This window comes from Oncorhynchus tshawytscha, linkage group LG06 (genome assembly GCF_018296145.1).
Source record: "Oncorhynchus tshawytscha isolate Ot180627B linkage group LG06, Otsh_v2.0, whole genome shotgun sequence".
In the NCBI taxonomy this organism is placed as follows: domain Eukaryota; kingdom Metazoa; phylum Chordata; class Actinopteri; order Salmoniformes; family Salmonidae; genus Oncorhynchus; species Oncorhynchus tshawytscha.
Window position 1 is genome coordinate 79810773 of NC_056434.1, and position 18202 is coordinate 79828974.

At 39.0% G+C, this 18202-nt stretch overlaps 1 protein-coding gene across 2 annotated transcripts; it reads left to right on the plus strand.

The window, feature by feature from the left end:
• Positions 1–8836: 8836 nt before the first annotated feature.
• Positions 8837–17209, plus strand: LOC112253567 (polymeric immunoglobulin receptor-like). 2 transcript variants are annotated; one of them, XM_042323655.1, is made up of 10 exons: positions 8837–8970; positions 9154–9459; positions 11441–11776; positions 11946–12057; positions 12479–12567; positions 12774–12814; positions 13114–13179; positions 16084–16173; positions 16429–16488; positions 16817–17209. In XM_042323655.1, the coding sequence occupies exons 1-10, from the start codon at positions 8910–8912 to the stop codon at positions 16838–16840; spliced, it is 1185 nt and encodes a 394-aa protein (XP_042179589.1). In that variant the 5' UTR covers positions 8837–8909; the 3' UTR covers positions 16841–17209. The 2 variants fall into 2 exon arrangements, with proteins under 2 accessions (XP_042179589.1, XP_042179590.1); XM_042323656.1 differs by having other exon boundaries at positions 16820–17209.
• Positions 17210–18202: the final 993 nt, after the last annotated feature.

Genomic DNA, 18202 nt, shown 5'->3' on the forward strand with positions numbered 1-18202 from the left:
ATTGTTACATCTATTTATAGCAACTATTTGTAGGAATTACACAAACATTTTCTTTTTGCAAATCATGTTATATTTATTGGGAATCATTTTACTTATTAATTTTTAGGTATGGGGTAATTGTCTGCATTATTTTCAATCCCCATATATTATTTTGTAAATATATACATATATACATATATATATAAAAATATATATATATATATATATTTACAAATGGACAACAACACGTAGGCTTCTATATCCTGCTTTTACATACTATATACATTTTACTGACACAGTATATTTGACATTAGTTGTATTTTGTTTGTTTTTAGTCATTCAGCTCCCCTCTACCCCTCCCCTCAACCCCTCCCTCTACCCATCCCCTCTACCCCTCCCATCTATCTCAGTGTTGATTTATGTTTGCCATATATTTTCCAACTGTGCTGTTTCATAAAAGTTATCAACCTATATACAAAATCAGAACTGTTTGTGGTCGCCATTGAAAACTCACGTGTCCTGGTCTCTGTCTGCCCAAAATAAATGATGAACCCAAGTGGAGAGTTGAAGGACACATGTAAAGGAGTTCCCGGGGTTCAAACCAAATCTGTTAAAGTATGAGGGAGGGGTTATTAACAGTGGGTCATTTATCATAGGTTACTGTTTAAGTTCCCTAAGTTGGTATCCATCAACATTTACTTTGATTAATTTATGGCACCTTTTATTATGTTATTTTGAATATTATTTGTAATTTTGAATGTGTTGTTTTTTTGATTGAAATGCATTGTTTCTGTAGGAGGGGCTAAAGCAATTTAAAGGCTGGGGTTGAGCTGGTCCCAGAACCGGAGTCGTGGGCAGACCATGATAAACAGATTACATTAGCTTCCACAGCCACAGAGTCAGATTCCACAGCCACAGAGTCAGATTCCACAGCCACAAAGTCAGATTCCACAGCCACAAAGTCAGATTCCACAGCCACAAAGTCAGCATGTTATTTAAGGTTAGGGATAAGGTTAACAGTGTGGTTAGTTTAGGGTTAAAGATAGGTTTAAAATACAATTTTAAGAAGATTAATGGTAGAAATAGGCGGGCTTTATGACTTTGTTGCTATGGAAGCTAGTGACAACTATCAAATGCTGTAATTACTTGCTCGTCAGAACTTCCTATTTTCTAACTTGAAAATTCAAAAGGCACTCGCACATCTGAGTTGTCTTTTTTGCAGGTGCATGGTAACAGTTGAATAAATGTGAAAAATAAGAAAATATAAGGGCAGTGTGCTGGTTTCTTATTTTGTCAAGTTGATTCAACTGTTACCATGCACCTACAAAAATATAATTTTCATCAATCATTGGGTACAATGCAAGAAAAAGGTCAGAGAAATCTGAAATAGGGACATAATTCATGTTCACATTAACAACATTACATACATAGGTATTTCATCAATAAGACCTTTAGGAAATAATGTTTGCTCAGAGTATTATTTATATCACCTTCCCTGTCTGATATCTTAACTTTCTCTCTGCCACAAAATATAAAGGTAGAAATGTCATGTTTTAGGTCATTCAAATGTACTGCGACTGGATAATCCCTGTCGTTTCTCCTGATTGAATTTATAAGCTCACAGATTCTCTGTTAGAAAGAACAGAGGTTTTACCGACATAGCAGAGCCCACATGGACATTTAATAATGTAAATAACATGGGTGGTGGAGCACGTAATAATGTCATTTATTTGGAACTATTTTCCTGTGTGTGTGTGGCAGAAATATTCACACTTCAACATATTGTTGCACTGTGCGCAACCTCTGCATTTATAGCAACCATTCGGTAGAGGGCGGTAAAGAGCCTGGCTGATTTTCTTTTGTGGCTGGCAGTTGGCATGGGCCAATTTATCTCATAAATTGCGACCTCTCCAATATACAATAAGTGGTGGATTCTTAAATTCAGCTGGAAAAGCTGGGTCCGATGATAAAACATTTCTTGACAGCATCAACCATTTTTTGCAAGTTCAAAGTGTATGTGGTGGTGAACATTCCAGAAAGTTATTTAGCTCTAGTGGGTCTTTTTGTAGCAGTTCATCTCGTGTTTTCCCCAATGCCAAATAAAGAGCTTCATCCACACATTGTGGAGAGTAGGTTTCTAAGAAGAGGCTATCACGCATCTCCGCTGCTTTTTCTAGATAATCCTCTGTGCAGGCATTTACTGCACAGTCTGAAAAACTGGCTTCTTGGAAGTTCTCTTTTTAATGGCTCAGGTTGGAAACTGGCCCCCTGTAATATATTATTTCTGTCTGTTTCTGTTCTATACAGGGTGGTAAACAGGGTTCCATTTCATTTCTCAATCCACATATCGAGGTAATGAACACGCTTAGTGTCACATTCAATAGTGAATTTGAGATTGGGGTCAATATGAAAATTTGATTTGATTTGATTTGGTTAAACGTAACACACTCGGCAACTCAGGCAGCAACTTTTTCTCAGTTTCTGTTGTAATTCTGGAACTAGGAACTCCACAGAACTACGATAGCAAGTGAATGCAGCAGTGAACCGTAAATGCAGAAGCATGTTGCGTTTAGGGCCCAAGACATATGGGCATCGTCTAAAACTAACTTTTTGTCAAATAAACCAATAGTAACTCCACACCAGCCGCTGCCTCCACTCCATTTTAAAGCAACTGCACTGCCTTTATCTGAAGATATAGAAATGCATTTAGTAATGTCTGCAAATATTTTTTGACAAATATATTCTATTACAGACACCTTAAAGGCCCAAAATGTGATTTTCCTGTGTTTTATATATACTGTATTTCCACACTATGAGGTTGGACAAATACTGTGAAATTGTGAAAATTATGTTAATGCCCTTTTAGTGTAAGAGCTGTTTGGAAAGAGCCTAAAATGTCAGCTTGTTTTGGTGGGATGGAGTTGTGGCAATCCATGGTGCAATCACCATGCTGTAAATTAGTTAACATAACTTGGAAGTTCACGCCTGAATGCTGATTGGCTGACAGCCATGGTATATCATACCGTATACCACGGGTATGACAAAACATGTATTTTTACTGCTCTAATTACATTGGTAACCAGTTTTAAATAGCAATAAGGCACCTGAAGAGTTTGTGGTATATGGCCAATATACTATAGCTAAGGGCTGTATCAAGGCACTCTGCGTTGCGTCGTGCGAAAGAACATCCCTTAGCCATGGAATATTGGCCGTATACCACACCCCCTTGTGACTTTTGTACTTTTTTTTTTTTTTATATTTTATTTTTGCATTTTCCAATTAAGAACATTCAAAACAAAAGTGAAAAGATATTAGACAACGATAGGACAAAGTGACAGTAACAGACGAGCGTAAAAAAATAAATATATATATAATTATTATATATATATATATTATATATAATAACGAGACATTGGATCACCTGCCATAGGCTACATATTATAGATTACGTGTGAAACATTATGTGAGGATTATATAGAGATTCAATCAATGAAATGTGGGGGAGATTCTCCATATAGTCAATAAAAAGGTTGCCAAATTCTATAAAATGTCTTTAACTTATTCCTTAAGCAGTAAGTGGTTTCTCCAAAGGGATACAGCTATTAACTTCCGATAGCCACATTGCAACTGGCAGGGTGGAATCTAATTTCCATTTCAAGGCAATACATTTATTGGCAATAGCTAGCAATATTTCTGTTAGCTTTATAGTATGGCTTTGCCTAAGATTGGTGTTAGTAAAGTTACCCAGTAGACAGACCTCCAGGTCTACTTTAAGACCAATAAGAAAGAGAGTTCCACAGCTATTTACCAAGAGCAGGTAATGAGGAATGAGCCTGGAGAAATGTAACCACTAAATATCATAGACAGAGCTATGGATGCAAGGCGTGACCATCCAAGCTAACACAATTATATTAAGCATGTTTACAAATATTGGAGTAAAAAACATTTAAAAACATTTTCAATCAAATTTCTTGAGAGTACTAATATTTCTGTCCTCACTAAACCAGAGAAATACATAAAGTCTCGCTCCAGTCACCTTTTCACCTCATTGATCACATCTCAATAGGTGGTCTAGGTATCCTCATGACATGGCACAGGTGTGGGATGGACCTTTCCTCTTTTGTTGTCCATCGTTCCTCTATTGTTCCCATAAGGGTGAGGCCGATGACATCACGGATTCCCATCAGACCAACTCGTCGAAACTAAAAACACTATTTTGCTCACAACCTATTTTTTTTACCCTTAAATATATTTGGGATTTTATTACTCAACAGGAAATGTTCATTAATAGCTGGAGTGTGTCTTTAAATACATGCATTAATTATCTTTGAGACATGAAGTTGAAATACTGTGGAATTCCATTCATTCCTGTTGAAGACCACTCCTTCTGAGGAGTACCAATATGGTAGACAGGTGCTTCAAAGCCTCTCATTGGCCAATACATAGCTTCAGCAATCTAGTGTTTGTACACACTGAGGGTAGAAAACATTAGGGACACTAACGTTGAGTTGCATTCCACAGAGATGCTGGCTCATGTTAACTCTAACGGTTTCTACAGTGTGTCAGGTTGGCTGGATAACCTTTGGGTGGTGGACCTTTCTTGATACACAAGGGAAACTTTGAGTGTGAAAATCCCAGCAGCGTTGCAGTTCTTGACACACTCAAACCGGTGCACCTGGCACCTACTACCATACCCTGTTCAAAAGCACTTAAAGCTTTTGTCTTGCCCATACAAATCCGTCTCAATTGTCTCAAGGATTAAAAACTCTTCTTTAACCTGTCTCCTCTTCTTCATCTACACTGATTGAAGTGGATTTAACAAGTGACATCAATAAAGGATTGTATCTTTCACCAGGATTCACATGGTCAGTCTATGTAATGGAAAGAGCAGGTGTTCTTAATGTTTTGTCCATCAGTGTACATCATTGTCTATGATATGACATGTGTTGCTTCTCCCTTGGTGAATTTGTGACTGTACCTCTGTGTTCAGGTACACCAGAACTCTATGTGGACCAACAGGAAGTTTCTGGAGTAGAAGGAGGGAGTGTCACTGTCCGTTGTCACTATAGTAACACTGTGGTTAAGAGGTGGTTGTGGTGCAAGATGGGTATCTACTATATCCCCTTGGTGGGGAGACATTCAGCGATTTTAGATGGAACATCAGTGACATCACAGCAAAACATTGATCATAACAACAGACACATTTTAACAGTGACTCTGAATGGATTTAATATGGGAGATACTGGCTGGTACTGGTGTTCCAGAGGAGACCTACAGATGCCTGTTCACATCACTGTCAATTAACTGACCACAACACAGAGTACCACACCTGCCTCCACCACCACCCCTACCCCCTATTGCAACATCATCATCTCCACTGTTAATCAACTGACCACAACACAGACTGACACCATCATTAGTAAGTAATGAGACCAGTTATAACCAAAAATAGTGGAATGAGTCTTTCAAATTCACAGAATCCAACTGAAGTCATTTTGTTAATTTAAAGCATTACCATCTCACGCTGAAATTGTGTCACTTCAACACTAATAAATTACATACGGAAACTGTTGCACCTTGACAGACAAACAGACCACTCAAGACATCTCTCTGACCTCACCCACATCTGTAGATCCTGCTGTCTCCTCTTCCACCTCTCAGGCCCCAGTCAACAACACACCATGTAGCCCAGGGGTAAGTGTACACTACCACCTCTTCAACTGGTACTCAACAAGCAAAAAGGTCATTTATTTAAATGTCAATTATTGGATTAATGAATTGTGTTGTTTTAAAATCACATACAAAAGAGATATGTCCCCTGAATGCCTCATTCTTAAATTATATATGTCTCATTGACATTTGCAGAGTATCATGTCCTCAAAGCAGTGTTGTTCTTCTACAGATGGGAGAGAACACTCTTCTACCTTCAAAAACTGTTAATGCAGTGCTCTTCATCCTGTGTAACGTCATTGCTGTGGTGAAGTTCAGAGTAACCCGACTCTGAGGTGAAACAGGAAGAGTAGAAACTAGATTTATTTAGCATTTGCACATTTTTCATTGCGGGATATGTCTTTACTTTCTTCACATTCTCCACATTTTATTGAATATTTAATTTACTTGCTAATAAACATGTTTTACTGTTATCAAGATCATCTGTTACCAAATTCTGTGAAATTCCGTGAATGAAAATCTGAAATTCTGATGTATCAAGTTATTTGCTCTGTTGGAGACAACAAGTGTTTAACAAGATGTCATAGCATGACTTAGTTTACCAGAAACCTGCAGCCTTGTGGGGCGGCAGGGTAGCCTAGTGGTTAGAGCGTTGGACTAGCAACCAGAAGGTTGCAAGTTCCAAACCTGAGCTGACAAGGTACAAAACTGTCGTTCTGCCCCTGAACAGGCAGTTAACCCAGTGTTCCTAGGCCATCATTGAAAATAAGAATTTGTTCTTAACTGACTTGCTTAGTTAAATAAAGGTAAACAAAAAAAAAAACACAGCAGCTTCCTGAGATAACTAACAGTTTAGGTTGGAGGACATCTGTGATTTTGAGCTGCGTCTATGACCAGGGTTCATCTCTAAGTGGAAGGATGTCATCACTCCATCTCTGTAGCTCATGTGCTCTTAATTCTAGACATTTCTTTGTTTAATCACTAGTGACCTATTTTCCAGCAGAGGTTAACAGGATAATAGTGACTCTTGATCCCTAAGAGCCCTGGAAGGTGAAATACATTGTAGTGACTATGAGTTTTGGGTTAAACTAGTCTACATAATGCAATAGTTGCTATCTTCCACTGAGGGGGGCAGGTAGACAAACATGTTTAGCTTTCTTCAGGATAAAACACACACATGTATGTTTTACAATCTTTGTGGGGACCAAAAAATGTATGCCAATTCAAAATCCTGTTTCCCTAACCCTAATTAGGATTCTAACCTTAATTTCTAACCCTAATTGTAATAGATATTACTGCACTGTCGGAGCTAGAAGCACAAGCATTTCACTACACCTGCAATAACATCTGCTCAACATGTGTATGTGAACAATACATTTGATTTGATTTGTTTTTGAATTTTGACTTGTCTAAATGGTTCTTGTTTTACCCACAAGGATAGTAAAACCAAACCACACACACAAGGTTACATTTAAATGTTTTTGGTTCATTTATGAATCCTGAGTTCTTGAGTTGTTTCAAAGTTGATATTTGGTTGTCTGGTTTTCTGTAACAAATCCTCCACTTGTTTAATCAGCCTTGGAGAACTATTCTGTCTTTACCTTCTCCAGCTTCAATGGAATATATAAAGGCTTTACTAATAAAACATTTTAAAGACATTTTATTGTTCTCAAGATAATTTGTCACTAGATGTTGTGCTCAGTGAGTTTGAGTGTGAAATTGATTCATCATAAATAGTTTGCTGTGTTGGATCCAACAATAGAATGTACAGTGGATTCAGAAACTATTCACACCCCTTCCCTTCTCCACATTTTGTTATGTCACAGCCTTATTCTAAAATGGATGAAATACAAACAAACCTAATCAATCTACACACACTACCCCATTACGACAAAACAAAAACAGGTTTACCTTATTTCCATACACTACCGGTCAAAGGTTTTACAACACCTACTCATTCAAGAGTTGTTCTTTATTTGTACTATTTTCTACATTGTAGAATAATAGTGAAGACATCAGAACTATGAAATAACACACATGGAATCATTTAGTAACCAAAAAGTGTTAAACAAATCAAACTATATTTTATACTTTAGATTCTTCAATGTAGCCACCCTTTAACTTGAGGACAGCTTTGCAGACTCTTGGCTTTATGTATTATACATGTCATTTAGATGTTTATACTATACAAACATATTTTATTTATGTATTTCTCAAAATCCATATATAGTAGACAAACCAGTTTAAAAACGTTATGTTTACCAAACGGTTAAGTGATTGGAGCACCGTTGGATTACCTCATGGTCAAATGTTTTTCAACAAGTGAGAAGAGAATCATATGAAAAGTATTGTGAGCATTGCATTGTGAGGGGCAATTACTTTATATGAAAGGTGTTTATAGATTAAATACTGATTAGGTTTGGTGGAAAAAGTTACTGAGTGATTTTGTGTGTCCTTTTTGAGGATCTGTTTTGTACTAAACGTTGTGAAATGTTTCCACAAGTGTGAAAATAGTACCAAAGCAATTAAAAAAACTGTAATAAACATTTTCAAAGACATTTTATTATTCTCAAGATAATTTGTCATAACATAATGTGAGCACTGTGGTCTGTAGGTTTGAGAGTTCAATTCTGATGTATCTGAAGTAGTTTGCTGTGCTGGAGCCAATAACAGAACGTACAGCTCAGCATTTAACGTGACATCAGGGAATGAGTTTAGCTGAAACTTGCAGCATTCTGGTAATGCAGCTTCATGAGCTAACTTTACCATCTTCACTTGGAGGACATCTGTAGTTATGAGCTGTACATGACCAGGGTTCATTTCCTGTATAGAGGAGAGAGAGAAAGAGTCTGTTCTTGTGGAACGTAAAACCACATCAGACTAGGTTGTGGTCCAGAGGACCCTGAACCATGAACCTGGTTTAAAGTGAGAGTCTATGGAGGTCTTGGTCTAGTACCCATCACTACATGTTTTAGCATATGCAGGACATTTATCATATAGTTTCATATATAGTGGTCCCAAAACCCTTAGAGAAAGCTGAAATATATTTTAGGTTTAGTTTTAGGTTAAATTAGTCCATATGATGCAATAGTTGCTGTCTGCCACTGAGGGGGGAATATACACACAAACAGAAGCAGGAAGAGAGTTACAGACAGTGTACTAACATTAGGAAGTAGAGTCATTCTGGCTGGTGCCTTGGTCCTTTACACACATTTGTGCTCAGGTACCATTTAATATTACATGCAGACTGAAACCCTCACATGGCTAACCATCTCTCCTTCCCCCTCCTCCTCTTCATCATCTTCTACAGAGTCTCAGCAGGTATGTGAAACATGTTTATATGAAGGGCTGAAGTCCAGTGGGTCAATTCACCGTAAACACTGTGTAATAAATCTCAATCATTAAAAAGCTGTCTATAGTTTACAAGCAATGGGATTTTGTTTTCTGCAGTGCAGATTGTATTGTATTCAAACCTAAATGTGTTTTGTGTTGATATGTCCACAGGGAGGCATGTGTCTGTGCAGACAGGAGGCTCCATCACCATCCCATGTAGCTATGATCAGTATTACATAAACCACGTGAAGTACTGGTGTAAAGGTTATGGTTGGACTCATTGCTCCTCTGTAGTACGCACTGACCATCCTAAGAGCACTGATAGGGCATCAATCTCTGATGACATCACCCAGAAAGTCTTCACTGTGATCATGACTGATCTGGAGCCAGACGACTCTAATACTTACAGGTGTGTTGTGGAGATCAATGGAGGAACAGATAGCATGATACAACTGCTCTACCTGTCTGTCACTCCAGGTAAGATCCCTGCAACTCTTACAATTCAGTAAAGTAGAATAGGTAGTTCTCAGTAAGGATCAGACTCTCCGAAAATACCAGCTTTCACAAACTACATGACTGGTGTTCTCGTTTCATTTCCTTGTAACAAGGAACCGTGTCTGGTATCTGGTATTACCTTTATTGTTCAAGTTGACCTGAGGAATGTAGGTACAGTGGGGCAAAAAAGTATTTAGTCAGCCACCAATTGTGCAAGTTCTCCCACTTAAAAAGATGAGAGAGGCCTGTAATTTTCATCATAGGTACACTTCAACTATGACAGACAAAATGAAAAAAATCCAGAAAATCACATTGTAGGATTTTTATGAATTTATTTGCAAATCATGGTGGAAAATAAGTATTAGGTCACCTACAAACAAGCAAGATTTTTGACTCTCACAGACCTCTTCTTTAAGAGGCTCCTCTGTCCTCCACTCGTTACCTGTATTAATGGCACCTGTTTGAACTTGTTATCGGTATAAAATACATGTGTCCACAACCTCAAACAGTCACACTCCAAACTCCACTATGGCCAAGACCAAAGAGCTGTCAAAGGACACCAGAAACATAATTGTAGACCTGCACCAGGCTGGGAAGACTGAATCTGCAATAGGTAAGCAGCTTGGTTTGAAGAAATCAACTGTGGGAGCTATTATTAGGAAATGGAAGACATACAAGACCACTGATAAACTCACTCGATCTGGGCTCCACGCAAGATCTCACCCCGTGGGGTCAAAATGATCACAAGAACGGTGAGCAAAAATCCCAGAACCACACGGGGGACCTAGTGAATGACCTGCAGAGAGCTGGGACCAAAGTAACAAAGCCTACCATCAGTAACACACTACGCCGCCAGGGACTCAAATCCTGCAGTGCCAGACGTGTCCCCCTGCTTAAGCCAGTACATGTCCAGGCCCGTCTGAAGTTTGCTAGAGAGTATCTGGATGATCCAGAAGAAGATTGGGAGAATGTCATATGGTCAGATGAAACCAAAATATAACTTTTTGGTAAAAACTCAACTCGTCGTGTTTGGAGGACAAAGAATGCTGAGTTGCATCCAAAGAACACCATACCTACTGTGAAGCATGGGGGTGGAAACATCATGCTTTGGGGCTGTTTATATGCAAAGGGACCAGGACGACTGATCCGTGTAAAGGAAAGAATGAATGGGGCCATGTATCGTGAGATTTTGAGTGAAAACCTCCTTCCATCAGCAAGGGCATTGAAGAAGAAATGTGGCTGGGTCTTTCAGCATGACAATGATCCCAAACACACCGCCCGGGCAACGAAGGAGTGGCTTCGTAAGAAGCATTTCAAGGTCCTGGAGTGGCCTAGCCAGTCTCCAGATCTCAACCCCATAGTAAATCTTTGGAGGGATTTGAAAGTACGTGTTGCCCAGCAACAGCCCCAAAACATCAATGCTCTAGAGGAGATCTGCATGGAGGAATGGGCCAAAATACCAGCAACAGTGTGTGAAAACCTTGTGAAGACTTACAGAAAACGTTTGACTCTGTCATTGCCAACAAAGGGTATATAACAAAGTATTGAGATAAACTTTTGTTATTGACCAAATACTTATTTTCTACCATAATTTGCAAATAAATTCATTAAATCCTACAATGTGATTTTCTGGATTTTTTTTCTCATTTTGTCTGTCATAGTTGAAGTGTACCTATGATGAAAATTACAGGCCTCTCTCATCTTTTTAAGTGGGAGAACTTGCACAATTAGTGGCTGACTAAATACTTTTTGCCCCACTGTATATGTCTATTTTATGTTTTCTATATGTAGATGTTGGTGTAAACTTTGTTTCAAGTCTCCTGTCTGCATTGTGTCTTTCAACGTTGTCTACCACAAGCAGCACCATATCACCTAGTAACACTATGTGTAAAGGTCATACACCTACTAGAAATAAAGGTCTGCTGCTGAGGTCTTTCTATGGTGTCTGTACCTCTGTGTTCAGGTACTCCAGAACTCTATGTGGACCAACAGGAAGTGACTGGAGTAGAAGGAGGGAGTGTCACTGTCCGTTGCTACTATAGTAATTCTGGAGATATGAAGTGGTGCAGGATGGGTGGTGATTGTGTGAGTGGGTTTTCTGGGACTTTAAATGGAACATCAGTGACATTAAAGCGGACTAGTGATGCCAACAACAGAACAGTCTTAACAGTGACTATGAGTGGACTGAAGATGGAGAACACTGACTGGTATTGGTGTAGAGTTGGAGAACTAGAGATGCCTGTTCACATCACTGTCAGTCAACAAACTGCAACACAGAGAACCTCTAAGATGACCTCAAGTTAGTAGATCAATCACATACTTTATGATCAATATGATTCACTTTGTTTTATCCACTGGTATCATCTGGAACTAATTGTAATATGAACTATGAATGTGATGTTGCTATACAACCTGACTATCTGGTTTACCATTAACTTCATTGATGATATTGTTGTTTTACCTCACAGCAACCCAAGATCCAACCCCTCAACAACCCTCTGCCTCTCCAACTGCTGAGCCTGTTCAGACTGACAACACAAGTCAAGGAGCTGAGGGGAACATGGAGGAAGTCCACCAGAGGTTATTATCACTCCTTCAGATGTTTGATCCCACATGTTGTTAGATAATATGAACTCAGAGAAACATAACAATTCCATCATACACTACAACAGCTAACCAAACACCCTCCCTAAATGCATGTAGAGACTGTTATCACTTCCTCCTGGTTAGAACATCTCTGTGGTTGCCTTGTGAGAAGTAGCAGCATTATTGTGTTATACTCACTCATTTGCAAGAACAAGTTGCACACACAAAAAAAACATTATTTGTATAGTAATAATCTCAATAATAATCATATCATCTCTTCATTTGCATGGTCAACTTCCACACATGTGAACAGATAAATAATTGTTCCACTTATCATACAAGTTGTTACCTTTTCACAAATGATCAATTTATAATGATCTATTTTAATTGTATTATTAATTCAAGTTGTCATCAGGTCCGTGAAAGTCCTACTCATCTCTCTGGGCATGTTGGTGGTGGTGACAGCTGGTATCCTAGTAACATGGAAGATGTGGAGAAGGCATAGTAAGTAGTCATTTTATGTGAATATAAAAAAGGAGAATAGTTTAGAAAATACTAAACGTATTGATATTGTGACCAACAGTATATTTCTTGCCTGTGATTCATCTTGAATGACAGAAAATACTTGGAGGAATTGTCTTTAAGAAATCCATTCAGAGGTATTATTTTACTATAACAAACTCAGAAGAATCTCCCTCTCCTTATTCCAGAGGACAATAAGGCCAAGGACCAGACAACTAACAACTCAGTGGTAGGATACACTTCTTTAATTTTATTATTTTCAACCATTTGCAAATCTGTTCTTGATTTGGGATCATCTACCATTTGACTCCAGCGTTACCTGTTTAGTTGATCATCAATGAGTTGACATAAAAGGTCCCATATTCTAACTGAACCCAAGCTCTTACAGTGCTCACGATGTTGAAAATGTTGTGAATACTGTCAGTTCACTAAATATACACCTGACTGCATCATATCATTGGAAACAAACTGTGGTTAAGGTGGTAAATAGACATGTCCTGTTTCTCTTGGCTATTTATTTCTTTCCAGTCTGCTGACCCTGAGCAGGACATTACATACAGCACAGTGACCCACACCAGAGAAACAGCACCGCAGGTACAAACTGAATAAACCTAGTTTTGGTCTGTGGTGATCTTGGACTAGTACCAATCACTCCATCTTCGCAGTGAGCTGGGGTTCTCTCTCTCTCTCTCTCTCTCTCTCTCTCTCTCTCCTCCTCTCTCTCTCTCTCTTTCTATCTCTCTTTCTCTCTCCTTTTCTCTCTCTCTTTCACCTCCATCTCTGAAGTGTGAGCTGGGGTTTCTCTCTCTCTCTCCCTCTCTCTCTCCCTCTCTCTCTCTCTCTCTCTCTCTCTTTCTCTCTCTCTCTTTTTCTCTCTCTTTCTCTCGCTCTCTCCTCCTCTCTCTCTCTCTCTTTCTCTCTCTCTTTCTCTCTCTTTTTCTCTCTCTCTTTCACCTCCATCTCTGAAGTGTGAGCTGGGGTACTCTCTCTCTCTCCTCCTGTTTTCTCTCTCTCTCTTTCTCCTCCATCTCTGAAGTGTGAGCTGGGGTTCTCTCTCTCTCTCTCTCTCTCTCTCTCTCTCAATTCAATTCAAAGGGCTTTATTGAAATGGGAAACATGTTAGCAATGCCAAAGTAAATGAAATAGATAATAAACAAAAGTGAAATAAACAATATAAATTACAGTAAACGTTACATTAACAGAAGTTCCAAAAGAATAAAGACATTTCAAATGTCATGTGGTGGCTATATACAGTGTTGAAAATAAATAAACATAAATATGGGTTGTATTTACAATGGTGTTTGTTCTTCACAGTTTGACCTTTTCTTGTGGCAACAGGTCACAAATGTTGTCGCTGTGATGGCACACGGATATTTCACCCAGTAGATATGGCAGCTTATCAAACAAAACAAACAAAATATAACCTTTGTGGATCTGTGTAACCTGAGGGAATTGTGTGTCTCTAATATTGTCATACATTTGGCAGGAGGTTAGGAAGTGCAGCTCAGTTTCCATCTCATTTTGTGGGCAGTATGCACATAGCCCATCTTGTCTTGAGAGCCAGGTCTGCCTTTAGCAGCCTTTCTCAATAGCAAGGCTTTGCTCACTGAGTCTGTACATAGTCAAATATTTCTTCAGGTGATGGCTCTGTTATGGAAGGTTTGGGAATCGCTTCCTTTTAGGTAGTTGTAGAATTTATCGTCTCTTTTCTGGATTTTGATAATTAGCGGTATCGGCCTAATTCTGCTCAGCATGCATTAGTTGGTGTTTTACGTTGTACACAGAAGATATTCTTGCAATATTCTGCATGCAGTCTCAATTCGATGTCTGTCCCATTGTGTGAATTTTTGGTTGGTGAGCAGACCCCAGAATTTACAACCACGAAAGGCTCTATAACTGATTCAAGTACTTTTATCTAGATCCTAATTGGTATGTCTAATTTTATGTTCCTTTTGATGGCATAGAAGGCCCTTCTTGCCTTGTCTCTAAGATCGTTAACAGCTTTCTGGAAGTTACTGTGGTGCTGATGTTTAGGCCAAGGTATGTATAGTTTGGGTGCTCTAGGGCAACGGTGTCAAGATGGAATTTGTATTTGTTGTCCTGTCAACTGGACTTTTTTTGGAACTCCATTATTTGTCGTCTTACTGAGATTTATTATCAGGGCCCACGTCTGACAGAATCTGTGCAGAAAATCTAGGTGCTGCTGTAGGCCCTCTGTGGTTGAGGACAGAAGCACCAGATAATCAGCAAACAGTAGACATTTGACTTCAGATTCAAGTAGAGTGAGTCCGGGTGCTGCAGATTGTCCACGTGCCCTCGCCAATTCGTTGATATATATGTTGAAGAGGTTGGGGCTTAAGCTGCATCCCTGTCTCACCCCCCGGCCCTGTGGAAGAAATGTGTGTTTTTTTGTACATGGATTTTACGTCATTTTTTTCACGCAACACCACTTTCCTTCAATTTGTACAGCAGGCCAAATTGATTCAAAAGCTTTTTTGAAACTAACAAGAATTTGAAGAAGAATTTGCCTTTGTTTTGGTTTGTTTGGTTGTCGATTAGGGTGTACAGGGTAAATACGTTGTCTGTCATACCGTAATTTGGTAAAAAGCCAATTTGACATTTGCTCGGTACATTCTTGTTCTGTAGTGTATTTTTGTCCAGGATATTGTTGAAAAGGGATTGAATTTGTCTTGCCTAATTGTTTTATGGTAGATTTCCACAATACTTTCCTTCCATCTATAGCATTTCTTAATATTATTCAGGTCCTTTGGCTTTGATGCCTCATGCCCTGTTCAAGTAGAGTGTGATTTTGCTGTGATCTGATAGGGGTCTCAGCACTACTGCCAAGAGATGAGCTATAGGTGTAAATACCGTAGGAGTCCCCTCGAAACCTACCTTTGACTATGTACATACCCATTGTCCGACAGAGCTGCAAGAGATGTGACCCATTTTTGTTGGTTATGTTGTCGTAGTTGTGTCTAGGGGGACATATGGTTGAGGGAATGCTGTCACCTCCAGGTAGGTGTTTTCTCCACCTGCGTGCTGAGGGCTTCTTGTCTAGTTCTGGCATTTAGGTTGCCACAGACTAGTCCATGTCCCTGGACCTGGAAATAGTTGATCTCCTCCTCTAGGGTGAGCGAAGTCAGCTGAGCATCTGAAGTTCCGGGTCTCTTCCAATGCATGTAGCCATGTGTTTATCTTCTGTGCTGTCCATTTCTCAGAGGCCAAACCCAGAGAGACGCCATGACGTGATGTACAGCACTGCGATGCCTGATCAGTTCAGGACAGAAGAGAATGTCAACATATGGCTACAAGCATCTCGACTCGTAGACAACATTATTGCTGTTACTCATAAAACGTCACTGCCTTAGCAAATGTGCATCTGTTTTAGAAAACAATTGTATTTCCACTATCACTTTCTGTCTTGGAACAAGCAATAGGTAAATGTACACTATAACAGTATAACAACACGTTTTTGTTACTTGGGTATCTCTCTAGCAACAGGATCCATTTCCTGAAACTGATGATGATGTCACATACAGCACTGTCAGCCTCCAGCACAAGACCCAACTAAAAGGACAGACCAAGGTAAAGCTGTTCTACTGATTCTCCACAGCTAGTATTATGTTATCAGAAACAACAGTAGGTGATTGTTTCCTCAGTGTTAATATAGTCATGGTTACATCACCATTATAGCTGTAGGCCTCATATATCACCTTTATGTTACATATCACAATTATAACTGTCTACACTTTTAATTTCACAGAGAAGTGTGTTTTATAGTGTATCTCCATCATGACAGAACTGTCCCTGTTCACCTCTCTACCTGTTCCTCCTCTGTAGTCAGCAGAACCAGATGATAATGTGGTCTACAGCTCACTAGCTCTACAGGTGACCACACAGGTCAGTGTTGGTGTCTCCTCTGTCTGTTGTACCAGATGATGCTGATCTCTCAACAAAGATACAGACAACACCACATTACTATGTGTACTAAACATCACTCTTTAACCACACAAATCTTTCTTAGTCTTTTTATTTTGCTGCATGTAAAAAATCACATTGTGACCAGCTGAACTATTGTTATCAGTGTGTATCCATAACATTACAGTGTGGACTGCACCTGGGTTTAGGGTGACGTTGCCCCTAGATGATGATCTTGGGTCACATTTTTTTTAATCTAGTGGAAACGTCACAATGGAGATTGTGACTGAATGTTTCACTTCCTCTCCAGCAGAGGGCAGCAGCAGCACAGTAGTGACTGACAGAGAAGACCTTCCTTTTACTGGAAGGACAGAACACTCCCCTCTCCTGTGTCACAACATCTATCTGCCTCCAATATGATTCTGTCATACCTCTTAACCCACCCCAGAAAGACACCTCTATTCTTTAGTGTAATAAACTACTGAAGGCAGTCTGCTGTGTTTGTTCTGATTATCATCACATTTCTGTTATTAGTTATGTTCCACCACCTTTCCCCTTGTCTCTTATTTCTTACATCATGATCTTATTGATCTAGTTTAATGTCCTATGCCTGTAACTAATCATGATCAAACGTGTATTAAGATCTTAGTATAGACAGCTACTATGTATAATAACTACTGTACTGCAATAATAAAATGTACTATATATATTAAACAATGGACATTGATTTTTTTATGCAATTGTTACATCTATTTATAGTAACTATTTGTAGGAATTACACAAACATTTTCTTTTTGCAAATCATGTTATATTTATTGGGAATCATTTTACTTATTAATTTTTAGGTATGGGGGTAATTGTCTGCATTATTTTCAATCCCCCATATATTATTTTGTAAATATATACAGTACTGTATATATATATATATTTACAAATGGACAACAACACTTAGGCTTCTATATCCTGCTTTTACATACTATATACATTTTACTGACACAGTATATTTGACATTAGTAGTATTTTATTTGTTTTTAGTCCTCCAGCTCCCCTCTACCCCTCCCGTCTACCCCTCCCCTCTACCCCTCCCCTCAACCTCTCCCCTCTACCCCTCCCCTCTAACCCTCCCCTCTACCCCTCCCATCTATCTCAGTGTTGATTTATGTTTGCCATATATTTTCCAACTGTGCTGTTTCATAAAAGTTATCAACCTATATACAAAATCAGAACTGTTTGTGGTCGCCATTGAAAACTCACGTGTCCTGGTCTCTGTCTGCCCAAAATAAATGATGAACCCAAGTGGAGAGTTGAAGGACACATGTAAAGGAGTTCCCGGGGTTCAAACCAACTCTGTTAAAGTATGAGGGAGGGGGGTTATTAACAGTGGGTCATTTATCATAGGTTACTGTTTAAGTTCCCTAAGTTGGTATCCATCAACATTTACTTTGATTAATTTATGGCACCTTTTATTATGTTATTTTGAATATTATTTGTAATTTTGAATGTGTTGTTTTTTTGATTGAAATGCATTGTTTCTGTAGGAGGGGCTAAAGCAATTTAAAGGCTGGGGTTGAGCTGGTCCCAGAACCGGAGTCGTGGGCAGACCATGATAAACAGATTACATTAGCTTCCACAGCCACAGAGTCAGATTCCACAGCCACAGAGTCAGCATGTTATTTAAGGTTAGGGATAAGGTTAA

Excerpts from the sequence above, each read along its gene's own strand:
- LOC112253567 (XM_042323655.1), top strand. The coding sequence starts at position 8,910 with ATGGCTAACCATCTCTCCTTCCCCCTCCTCCTCTTCATCATCTTCTAC. Across the intron at positions 9,460-11,440 it reads CTACCTGTCTGTCACTCCAG|GTACTCCAGAACTCTATGTG; the intron begins GTAAGATCCCTG and ends CTCTGTGTTCAG. Across the intron at positions 11,777-11,945 it reads AACCTCTAAGATGACCTCAA|CAACCCAAGATCCAACCCCT; the intron begins GTTAGTAGATCA and ends TTTACCTCACAG.